Source organism: Cupressus sempervirens, chromosome 8, assembly GCF_028749045.1.
Source record: "Cupressus sempervirens isolate cs-2001-9-10 chromosome 8, ASM2874904v1, whole genome shotgun sequence".
In the NCBI taxonomy this organism is placed as follows: domain Eukaryota; kingdom Viridiplantae; phylum Streptophyta; class Pinopsida; order Cupressales; family Cupressaceae; genus Cupressus; species Cupressus sempervirens.
The window spans coordinates 730476829-730489733 of NC_143125.1; the positions used below are offsets into that span (position 1 = coordinate 730476829).

The 12905-nt window shown below is 36.9% G+C and overlaps 1 protein-coding gene across 2 annotated transcripts in view; it reads left to right on the forward strand.

The window, feature by feature from the left end:
- Positions 1-6467: 6467 nt before the first annotated feature.
- Positions 6468-12905, forward strand: part of SQD2 (sulfoquinovosyldiacylglycerol 2) — a 42562-nt gene continuing 36124 nt past the window's right edge. For both annotated transcript variants that reach the window (XM_089795167.1, XM_089795169.1), the window contains exon 1: positions 6468-6931. In XM_089795167.1, coding sequence (XP_089651293.1) covers positions 6585-6931 — 347 coding nt within the window. In that variant the 5' untranslated portion in view covers positions 6468-6584. The remainder of the gene's footprint in view (positions 6932-12905) is intronic.

Sequence of the window (12905 nt, forward strand, 5' to 3'; positions counted from 1 at the left end):
TTAAAGACCCAAGGGTCCTCTTTGATTTTAGGTTGATTATTCTAAGCAACACTACTTATAAGATTTTCTCTAAAATTTTGGTGAACAAGCTAAAATCGATGCTGCATAAATTCATTAGGAAAACCCAGAATGAGTTTGTCCTAGGATGCCAAATTCTTGATGTTGCCATAATAACTCATGAAGTCTTGCACTCTATGGAGAAGAGTGGGAATCTAGGTATGCCTTTGAAACTTGATATATCTAAAGCCTATGATAGGATTAATTAGACTTTCCTGTATGAAATTATGGGTAAAATTGGTTTTAGTGAAAAGGTTATAAAGATGGTAAAATTGACAGTTGAAACTATCAACTACTCGGTGATGGTGAATGGTTCATCTTGGGGGAACTTTGGTGGGGAGAGGGGACTAAGACAAGGTGATCCTATGTCCCCCTATTTGTTTATCATAGTTGTTGAAGTTCATAGAAGGGCATTCTTGAGGAAAATAGAAGGGGGGTAATTAAAGGGGTCAAACTGGCATCCACACTTCCACTCAAGGTGATCCAACAGTTTGTGGACTACACCTCCCTTAGTAGGGAATCCTCAGTGAGTAAAGCCAGAGCTTGGAAGTCTGTGTTGGAGATATATGTAGCTAATGTGGGATAGAAAATTAATTTGGACAAAAGTAAAGTGTTCTTGTTTAACACCCCCTGGATATACAGAGAAGGATCGTTAATATTCTGGGGGGTAATACTGTTGTGTTGCCAGACACATATCTGGGCCTCCCCTTAATGGTGAAAGATGTAAGTAACAAATTTTGGAATAGAATTCTAGAGAGGATGGAAAAGAAGTTGATAGGGTAGAAAGGCAAAACATTGAGTAGTGTGGGTAAACGTCAAATTCTTGTTTCCTCCCTCTAGGGATTACATGTGTATTTCCTATTGCTATTCAAAATTACTTAGACTATGGTAGAGAAATTGGAGAAAATATAATGTAACTTCCTTTGGTTGGGAGGAAATGAGAAGAATAGGTCGAGTTTGGTGAATTGGGATACAGTTTGTAAACCTAAAAGAAGAGGAGGCCTAGGAGTAAGGAAGATATTTGATTTGAATAATGCACTACTCACCAAGGTGGGGTGGAACCTCATGAAGGGAGAAGCAAACTAGTGCAATATTTTGAAAGCAAAGTACTTAGGGAATCTAAAATTCTCTCACTACACCTGGAGGAATGATCTCCCTATGGGATGTAAAATATGGGGAATTATTGTGAAAATAGAACTCTGTTGAAGGAGGGTGTTAGGTGGTTGGTGGGTAATGGTAATCAGATTAACTTCTGGGAGGACTCGCGGCTGACTAATAAACCGTTAGCAAGAACAAAGTATAGGTCCCTTTGGAACCACCTCCAGGAGTATGGGGGCATGGTTGTTTATTTTATTGGCCTAGGGAGGAAGTGGAAAAAGGTGGAGTTGCAATAGAATGCTTCGATTGGAGGGGACCTGGTGGAAGAGCTAAATGCTTTGCTTGAAGGGTACAGAATCTCAGGGATGGTTTAGAATGATGAGTTCATTTGGAAGGCCATTTCAACAGGGGCATTCTCTGTTAAATCAGCTTACAAACTAATGTTTAATAAAACCTTGGAACCCAATGACTAGGGAAAGATATGGTTCAATCATTTAATCCCAAAGATTAATATATTCTAGTGGACCACCATCCATGGGAAAATTCTCACTATTGATAACCTAATGAAATGGGGTTTGTAATTATCCAATCGATGCTATTTGTGTAAGAAGGTGGAGGAGAATATTATTCACTTATTCCTTCATTGTAGTTATGCTTCTTGTGTTTGGAGGAGGTTTTTATAGAAGCTGGAGGTGAATTGGGTGTTTAACCAGGATTTGGTGCAATTTGTGGAGAATTCGCAAGGCCCCTTTGCCCACCCCCTCCTTGTCAATTTGTGGAAGGTTATCCCCCCACATTCAGTTGGGGTATCTGGAAAGAAATAAATAATAGAGTGTTCAGGAATAAAGAAAGAAGCAAGGAGGTTGTCATGCAGAAGATCTACAAGCTAATGGTTGAGAATATGAATTGTAGCAAGTGGAGAAAACTGGCATTTCCCCCTACCATATTGGATGCCAGAGTGGCCAAGTGCTAGAACTTGGAGGAGGGGATAATGGAAACTGATAATTCCAATTTGTTGGCTAGGAAAAGGACACGATGGAAACCCCTACTTGCAAATTGAGTTAAGCTCAATTTTGATGGTGCTACCAGAAAGGAGGATTTGGTAGGAGGAGCTATGGTCAGAGATAGTAAGGGAAGGATGTTGTTGGCATATTTCAGATAGCTAGGGAAAGTGTCTAATAACACTACAGAAGTGATGGCTCTTTTTTGGGGTTTAAAATTGGTAATAAGTGTGGGATGGAGAACTATGGAGATTGAAGGTGGCTCAAAAATCATTATAGAAACTATTAAAGGTAACATGAGGGAAGGATGAGCCATTAAACATTTTATAAAAGACATCAAACACTTATTAGCTAATTTGAACAAGTTTGATTTAAATCATATCTTTCGGGAGGGAAATAGTGTGGCAGATGGGATGGTGGTGTTAGGCCTAAAGCTGAAAGGACTAAGATGTTGGAGGGACTTAAATGCCTTGTTGAATTGGGTAAGTGATTTAGTAACTCAAGAAATTAACCATGATGAATCCTAGCTAGAGAATTAGTTTAAAATTTTGCGACTTGCTGTTGAGTTGGTGGATAGGACAAAGTTATGAAGGATAGATGGCAAGAAGGGATGAAATTTGTACTAGTAATGATAAATTTGCATGGCCTGAAGTTTTGAAGTTTGATATGAGGGGTTTTAAAATTATTATTTTAAGTGTGTTCTTGTACACTAGGATGAGAAAAGATTCAAATTTTAAATGTTTAGTATACATTGGGAATGATGGAAAAGATTGGGAGAAAGATAGAGGTGGTCAACATGTGACATTAATTTCTACAAGGGACACTATTATAATTACTAACAATAATGGTCATTATGTTCACTTAAGGGATATTAGATTTCTGCCTAAGTGTGAAGTCATTCTTAGTAAGCGTTTTTGGGTTTGGAAGGAGATGAGAGGTTTAGGGAAAATTGCAGAGATGGGAGGTGACCTGATGCGAATTGAGCCATCCATGATAGAGGAGAGTGCTAGGAAGCCATTAGTGTGGTATATGTTGAATAAGGGTGGTTTCATTTTGTTTATGGAAGCATTAAATGGGCATGATGAAAATGGTTCTTTGCAGTTTGTCAATTCCTAGGAGGACCGTAGAGTTACAATTAATGGTATCTCTTTTCACATCTCTAAGGAAATCATCTCCCTGGAGATGAGTTTGGCTATGAAGGGAAGAAAATGACAAAAGGTGACTAAGGTGGCTGACAAAGCGAGTTTGCAGTGCTTCTTTTTGGAGGGTGAGGAAACAATTCAGTACAGAGGTGGTTTTACGCAGGAGAAGCTCCCTAAGCCATGGAATGAGGTTTTTTTGACATTGATGAAGTACTTAACCCTAGAAGGGAGGTATGGTGTCTATTATTACTACCACTTTCCTCTCCTAAACCATTTTCGTCACCGTGATGTTATTTTCATTTCATTTTTGTTGTTGCATGATTTAGTGGGCTTGATAACTGATGTTAAGAAAAAAAATGAGGAAGAGTATTAATTTTACCATTTTACACCAAGGGTTAATGTTCCAGCTATATCAATTCCACCTGTCCCTAGTCCCCCTTAGGATTGTGGAGATTGATATTCTTGCCCATCCTAACCCCCAACCCCAATCGATTCCCCTTAGGATCATGGGCCCCAATGCCCCTACCACACAACGTTCTCCTAGCAGGTCCCCTATTGAGTTGAAGCCCACCCCCCTAGGAAAGAAAGGGAGAGAACCAGAGGAGTTAGTGGAAGAAGGGAGAGGGGGAAGGAGGAGGTCATGGAGGTTAGCAAAGTCTAATGCTAAGAGGAAGCTGGAAGTAGGGGCCTCACAAGAGGAGGATTCAAATTTAGAGGATACAGGTTGTCCCAAAAGAAGGATGAAAGAGAAGGCATCAAATTTCGGGAAGGGGAGAATGGAGGAGGAGGAGGAGGTTTTAGATTCATCATGGTCTGGTTTGGGAGGTGGGATGTGGGAGAAGAATGAGGTGTCACATGTTTCAGCCACCATTGGGTTGAGGTGTGTGGATTTAACCCGAGACCAATTCCCTGATATGATGGATAGTGTGCCCTCCCTCAGAATGATTTCCTCCCCTATTAAGGTTCCTCCCAAGGATATTGCTAACCCCTTGAATGTGTAGGATGTCACTTTGGTGCAAGCCGAGAGCAGTTCAGGTGACATGTAGGAGAGTAATGTAGACACCAAGAAGATGACTAGTGATGAGGTGTGGCAGAGAATTCATGCATTGGAAGAAAGGATGCATCTTTTGATGAAGTTCACTGTTAAAGTGACACATGTTGCTGCCACCACTCTTCACTTGCTGAAAGATATGGAGGGAGACTTGCCGAAGGAGGATTCTAGATTACTATTTGACTTCCTTGCGAAAGATTGGGCAAACATCCTCTTGGGGAGGAAAGAGGCCAAGAAGCCTTAACGGCTCCCTCCTTCTGTTTTTTAATGTTGTTTATATGTTGGTTCCTGAACTTGGCTGGATTTAAGGCTATTATGCCTTTGTTCATATATTTATGTAGCTTTTCTCGACTTAATACATGTAATGTTAGGCCTATTGATACTCTTTTAGTTATGTTTTCAAACTATATGTTTTTATTTTTTTAAAGTGGTAGGGGGTTGTTTTGGTTGTTGGTTATCTGCTGGTAGTCGACCAGTTTAACTGTTCATGGGCCAGCCCCCTAGTTTTGGCTGCTTTTAATTCAAAAACATGAAGAAAATATATTGAGCAAACCCTTCCTGCAACAAACTCCACCATTTCATTTTGAAAAAAAGAGTTTGATTTTATACACAAATATTCAAAAAATTGTTTAAATGAGGAATAGAAAATAGAACTTAGAGATTGAATTAGAAATAATAGACTTTTTTTTATTATAAAAAGAAGGCTAGAAAAAATCTCTTAATTGAATAGAAAATAGAAATTGATAAAAAGAAAAAATTGTTATTGAAAAATATAAAAACTGGTAAGGGTTAAGCAAAAAAATGTAAAAATTGGTAAAAAAGCTCCCACATATAAGTCTATCGGCTTAACTATTTTAAAAATATAATACAATGTGTATACATTAAATTATATTTTAAGTAAAATAATAAAAATAAATAAATTTTAAATTAGATAAAAATTAAATATTCAATTTGTCATATATAAATAAAATGATCATCTAAATATTAAAAAAAAATACAAATAAAGATTAAAGAATAAACTAAAATAATTATAAAAACTAAAAATTAAACTAATTAAGAAAAATAAATAAAATCACAACCTAATACAAAGCATTTTCTTAGTTTACTTACAAGATGTGAACTTTACTTATCAATAAAAAGTTATGGATTTTATCTAATGAGATCTTGGTTAAGATGAGTCATATTTTGCAGTGAGTTAGGGAAGGATTCTTATATAAGTGCAAAAGATTAGTATACAAGTAGATAAAACATCAAATCAAATAAGAGATTTAATAACATGTGAATCAATTGTATAAATCATTTAAATTTTAAAATATATTTTTTATTGAATAAACAATCACTGTATAAAGGAAGGCATGTCTTCCTAATCGATCCAATATGTATGGGAAGAATATGTAAAGGAGGGTATACACTTCAAAGATCTTTGACCTGCATTAAAGGTGAATGACAACAATGGAGGTTTTCATTATGTGTGTAAAAGTATGATCCTATTTCTATACATTCACTTTTAAAAAAACTGTGGCCTATTAGCTCAGTTGGTTAGAGCATTGTAGGGTTCAAATTCCACAGTCAACACTGTTAAATGTCTAAATTTTTTCTTTTTTGGTTCTTTTCTCTGAAAACTATTTTGAACCAGTTATTATTAATATAAATATAATGTTTCTTCCCATTCTTTTTTTCCCCACTGTGTTTCACTTTCCACAGAAAATAAACATTTATAAAACATTTATAAATTTTTTACTACACGATGCCTTTCACCCATTACCAAAAAATCAATTTCTTTTACCCATTACCAAAAAATCAATTAACTTAATTTCTGAAATCATATCATAATTAAAAAAAAACTTCTAAACATTTTTACTTATTAAATTAATTGAATATATTAAAATAAAAAGATTCATGTCTACTAGAGTAAACTCTATTATAAATATTTAATTTAAAAAACCTCTCCATAAGACCAGACCATACGTGTGTGTAACAAGATTCATTCTTTCTCCCCCAAAACAACAAAAATGTAAAGATATTCTCATGGGATACCGGATATAATGATGATTTAGAATGGCATATTCTTTATCCTCTCTCTCCAGTTTAAATTATTGATAACGCCCTTTGCTTCAGAAACACTCATTTTTCAATTCTCTTAAATTTCGAAATGAATACGTAAATATCTCTGTCAATTTCCTCTCTATATTCGACGGTTTTAATGAGATATGAGGGACGTAATATGAATTGTACATGATGGGAAGTCTATATTCGGCTGGAGCAACAACAAGATCATTGGGCCTTTTTCAGATCGACAACTCTCTGGATACCAAACAAGTGTACTGCAATAATACTTCTCTCAGTGCAGGCCTCAAGTCTAATGCGATATACAAAGAACCCACTTCTTCCAGTCAAAGAATATGGCGGTATTCTGGTCTGAAATGCTTCTCTCCAGGAAAACAGAGAGTAGCCTTAAAACATATTTGTATGAATTCTTCCCTGACTCTGGAGTCTGCTACGGGTCCTCCGGATGACTTTTTGGCCAAAGAAAGTCACCAGCCCCGCAGGATAGCCCTGTTTGTAGAGCCATCTCCATTCGCGTAAGTTTTTTTTTGTTCTTTTATGAAAAAATCTAATTTTTGATTTCCTGTAAAAATCTAATTGGCTTTTTCAATAACAGTCATTTGTTGATCTCACGTTGACTTGGGTATGGACAAGTTCGATAACATTACCTTTTGAGATCTAAATTCACGGCATTACGTTGATTAGCCATTTTTAATCCAGTATTGAAGAAATCTTGAAATAGTATTCGTTGTAGCACTTCTAATTTTGTACATCAAAATTGGCTCTCGTCAAATTTAAGCTTCAAAATGTTCCAGATATTTGTAAGTAAATTTCATACAATGGGATATCCAATTAGGGAGAATATTAGAGAAATCACTGTGAACAAATTGTATATAATAAGATATTGTACAGGTTATTTAATTATGTATATTCCTGCAGAGTTCTTAACTGTCACCAACTTTGATTGCTTCTGGGGAATGTATTCTCAAGTCATTGGGCAGCAGCCTGTCGCTCTTACAGTATTTTTAATTTTTAATTTCTTAAAAGGTTGAATTATTTGCTCTTACTAGTGTTCTGAAGACAATGGATTAAAACTGTTTTTAGCCCTAAGTTACAGCAAAATTTGTAAACATAGATAGATAGACAATGTAATTGGTTTCTCTTTGGATTGGTGGTAAATCATTGGGCATATCTGATGACCATCATTTCCTCATTGAGAATTAAAGTGACCATTCAATCTGTACTTAATCCAGGCTGGATATGATTCTTCTTTTTGCCGTGTTGCCTGTTGTCTAGTTTAGAGCATTTGACTATGGGAAATAACCATGCGGGGCTTGTGCTTATGTCCTTTTGTTTTTTTATCTGGGTATAGGATTTCCTTGAGAGCTTTAAAATATTCTTTTCTTGGTCTGTATCAGTTTGCTGTTCATAAGTACCTAGCGAGCAGGTCTGGGTCTAATTGAAAACTGTTGATGCTTAAATTTTAATCCAGTATGCAGGTAAGTGATAACACTGATAGAAGAGTATATAATAAGGTTACCAGAAATGACAAGTGGATAGCAACAAGATATTAGAAATACGGTTCACACATTCTGATGTCTTAATGATCATCAATCCTCTAGAACCAGGGTCCAGGGTCCTATGACACGGAAACTCAAGGATACCTCGACAGATGGAAAAATCTCTCTACTTATAGTGCCCAAATTTCTAGAAAACAAAAAATTAGAAATAAGATATGAGATGAAAGGGGGATGATATGGGGATGGCGTTGAAAGATTTCAGGCATATAGGAGGCCGCTGTTAAAAGATCTAAGGCTTTCTATAAAGCCCTCAAACAAAACATAATTCGATGTTTTCGGCTGGGTATAGACCATAGTCCAAAAAATTTGACAGCAGTTTGGTATAACCATAGCTCAGAATTAACTTACCCTCATCATTTGTGATAACTGACCATAGTCCAAAAAATTTGACAGCAATTTGGTATAACCATAGCTCAGAATTAACTTACCCTCATCATTTGTGATAACTCCTTTCAGGGCAAAATGGGCTAACCGAGGACTAGTTTCAAAAGACACATGAGAAGTTTATGAATTCCGCTTCTTAGTGGAAGCTCTAACTCATAGGCCACTAAATGTATCTGCTTCACAATTCTGTACAGTCCATTGCATCAAGATTTGAGCTTTTTAACTCCACCCTTCTTAATGGAATTGCCTTTATATGGCTACAATCTCAGGAAGACCAAATCTCCCACATCAAAGGATCTTTTTCGTTATTTTCCGATTTGCACATAAGTCTTCCGTCGGTTCTGTGCTTGCTGCAAATTATCCTTTAGTGCCCTCAATATCTCGTCTATAAAGCGTCAAGTCAACTCTGCATCTGAAAACAGTAGATCGGTATCATCATAACCACATGGAGCTGTGGAATGTGTAATCCCAATGGACATGTGGTGCAAGGTATTGTAGTAATATTCACCCAGGTGTAACCATTTGATCTGTGCAATTTGCTGATCTGGAACATAGTTTCTCAAGTACTCTCCATCTAATCATTCACCATTTTCCTTTGTCCATCAGTTTGGGATGGTAGTTGGTACTAGGTATGAGCTCTGTATTTGTCAACTGAAACAATTATTTCCAAAAGAATTGAGAAATCTTTTGCCGTCCTTGTTACTAGCAATATTCTTGGGCAAGCCATGTAGTCTAAATTGATAGGGAAGTTCCTTGACCGAGTCCCCTTTGACTCTTCTTGAGGTCACCTACTAGACCTTTTAGGGCTTCTTCTTTGTAAACCCTAATCCTTGGGAGAACTTAACTATTCCCATTCCACTCTGGGACCTCTCTACCAATAAAAGAAATCACACTTCCTTCTTAGATTCGCTATAGTAAATCCACTTCATAGGTTGTCACATCGACTCACCAACACTTTGCAGGAGTCCTTGGCTTCAATTCTTAGCATTGCACTTGCTTTGAATGTCATTTTGAAGGAACTAATCTAATCCTTCTTACTGATTCCACCAATTTCTTATTTCAGACCTACTAGATCTAGTAGCCCTCAATTAGGTCTCCTAATTGAGTTGTTCCTTGATAACTTGAAAACTTACCAAATGAAGCCCCAAACTAATCATCTCAGATACCCTTTTGGGAGAGTTAAAAGATTCATGAGCCATTTTGATTTTTCAATAGGTAGGCCCCCTCAATGACCTCAACTTCTACTATTCTCTTGTTCCAAGCTTCTTTAAGACTTCTTTGGTTCATCCAAGTCATTACATTGACTTGTTCAATCCATTGATGTCGTTATCTCCTATATGTCATTCATTGCTCCTAGCTGGGCTACCTCTGTGCTCGACTAGGGCATCATAGAAAAATTAGCAAACAACACTTTCTGGACCTGAGCAAAAAGGAGAATATGGTACATTGACCCTATTTTCATTCCACCAAAGGTCATTGAAATGGTTGGAATTCAAACTAGGGCCATTAGAACAACCACCCTGAAACTGGCAGTGAACAGGCTAGCAGGGTAGAAATTTTATTTATTTACACAAAACTATTCAAACTGCCACACCAAAACTAGGAAAGCAAGAAAATGAACTAATCTAATCATGCAAGGTGAAAAGAAGGCAAGTTCAATCCCTGGAAGTGGATTTTCCCGTACAACAAGACTCATTGTGGTAAATTGTCTACAAAATTGCTTCTATTCAAGTTGCTTGTTTTACAAAATGCTAACCAACTAGGCAAAAACCAATTGCAAGGCCTTATATTTACATCATTCACTTGCCCCAACTGAATTTGGGTCCTTATAACTAATTTTTTTCAAAGTTGCTTGTTCATGCAAAAAGGCAAAAGTTGTTATGACAACATTTGACAATATTGGATTTCTTGGGAACAACTTGACTCCAAACCCTGCAGTATGACCTAAAATCATGTTAGAAACATGTTTAGCACCAATTTGATCCATTTTGGGCCTTTAGGGGTCCTTACCCATATTATGCCAAAATTGGCCTAATTGACAACTATTTGCCACCTAATTGACAACATTTGGCCCATCTAAGGCAATGACTCACACAAACACAACAAAATCACCTAAACACATCTTGTGGACCCTCATATGGTCCTTATTTCATCCATGACTTGGCTAAGGTCGTTACAAGCCAAAAATTTGCATTGGGTTTTGTGCCAAACTCTAGGTGCTCCTGCACCATAAATATCTCCTTGAAGAATATCTCTTGTATTTGATGTGCCTTGAAATTTGAAGCAATAACAATTAAATGTGCATTCTTTGTCAGTCTACAGCATAAATGCAGTATCTAGCTTGTACCTTGGGTAAACTTGTGACAAAGTCCATGGATACATTCATTTATTTATTATTTCTGCTAAGGCATCAGCAGTTGTTATAGTGGGCTTGCTAGGAAAAATTGATCTCCTTTGTTTGGTTGGTAGGTTATGCATTCTGTGATATGCTTAAGGCCATCCTCCAAATCCTTCCATGTAAACCTTTCCCGGAGTTTCATGAATTTCTTATAATAGCCTTAATGTCCTATTGTTGGAGTATCATGAAGGATTTTAAAATCCTGGCTTTGATCTTAGACTCAAGCACCAAAAAGATTCTTCTTTTGTAGAGGACCGGCCCTTTCGTCACAACATACTGTAATCCTTCACAATCTCATCGAGGATGTCAAAAGTATATTTATTCTTGGCATGCTCAGCAATAACAGAAACCTTCTAATTAAAATAAAGGACAGATAATGAAAATTACATTCCTCTTGCCATTCTCCCGCTAGAAAAAGAAAGTTAAGTCACACCAGGTGACAACATAGCAATATCAATCCCAAACTTCTTGAAGTTACTCTTAGCTATCCAAGTGGCCCTAGAACTTTGTGTATTCACCTCAGTAAGTGGTCCTTTGTACTTGACTAGATCTTGCACATTGAAAACAAGAGATAATCTTCTAGTAAATCTTTTTTGTAAGAATTACTGCCATGCTTGGCCAGTATTTTGCAAGGCCTTATTCTTCTCATCTGTAACTTGGTTGACATCCCTGTTTGCAGTCTAGCTTTCTAGAGGTGAACCATGACAAGGTCCCCAACATCAAATTGGACTTCTTTGCTCCTTTTGGCAACTTTTTCTTGATCTTTTGACTAGTCTTTGCCAAGGTCCTACTCATGCACATCTTTCATTGATTGAGCAAAATCCTCTGCATATCCACTCCTAACCTCCATACTTCCAAGATCTCTCAATTCGCATACACCCTTGGATGTACCTAATAAACAACTTCAAATGGGCTCTTACTTGTGGTTCTATTCACACTGTCATTGTAGGAAAACTCTACTTGTGGTAGCACTTGAGCCCACATTTTTCCATATTCTTTTGTCAAACATCTCAATAAATTGTCTAAGGTCCTATTAACTACCTTTGTCTGCCCATTAGTTTGGGGATGGTAAGCAGACCCAAAGGAGAGGATTGTGCCTAGTCTTTTCCAAACTGTCTTCCAAAAGTGCCCCATAAACTTTGCATCCCTGTCTGAGACTATGTTGATCGAAAGCCATGAATCCTGACGACTTCTTTGAAAAACAACTTGTTAGAATATATAGTCCACCAATATAACTGATAGGGGGGCAGTGGGTGAATCAGTTATCCAATTATTATCACAAATATCAACCTTAATAAATCTTAACCATATGAACAATGTAATCAGAAACCATAACAAGATACTCATGCACATTAACACCAGATATGTTAACTAAGGAAACCCTTGATCAGAGGGAAAACCCCGGTGGGGATGGTACCCACAATATGATGTACTAATAAAAATATTCCTTGTTAGAGGATGGACCCTGTTAGGAGTTTATAACAACATTCAGTACATATCAGTCCCTATTAGGAGATTCCAACCTTGTTAGGAGTTGTGTTAACCCTATTAGAAGTTGTAGAAGGCAGATGGACCCATTGTCCAAACAGCTTTAGGGGCAAGACCAATGAACTCACTGTCCAAATGATCTTTGTATTATTCCTTGCAGAAGAATAGAAATGAATAGTACTACTCCTTCCTCTTTCTTTGTCATGTCAACTGGACTTCTGCTCCTTCTGATATTGGAACTAGATCACAAATCTCGCATCCAAAAGTCCCTTGGATTGCTTACTCGCATTCACCAAACACTCTGCTCCTTTTCGCGCTTCGCATAGAACATACACTTGATATGCTTTACAAACAAGGAAAACATCTTTCCTTTATACCATATCTTCAAAATAATTCCTTGAGTCGGCTTTGAGGCTTTTCCAATTAATTATAATAAGATAATTAATTAATTTGTAATTACAATAGCACTGTCGGGTCACAATCTATACAACTTCTCACATGTGCGATACTAGGGCTTGGGCACTCACTGACATCACCATAAGACTATCTTATGTCACTAACAAACCGCGCATCTCCAGATTATATCTCTATTAGAAGATATAATATACACATCAGAAACTGCTTCTTAGGTATTCTGTCTTTGTATTGCTCTTTGTAAAT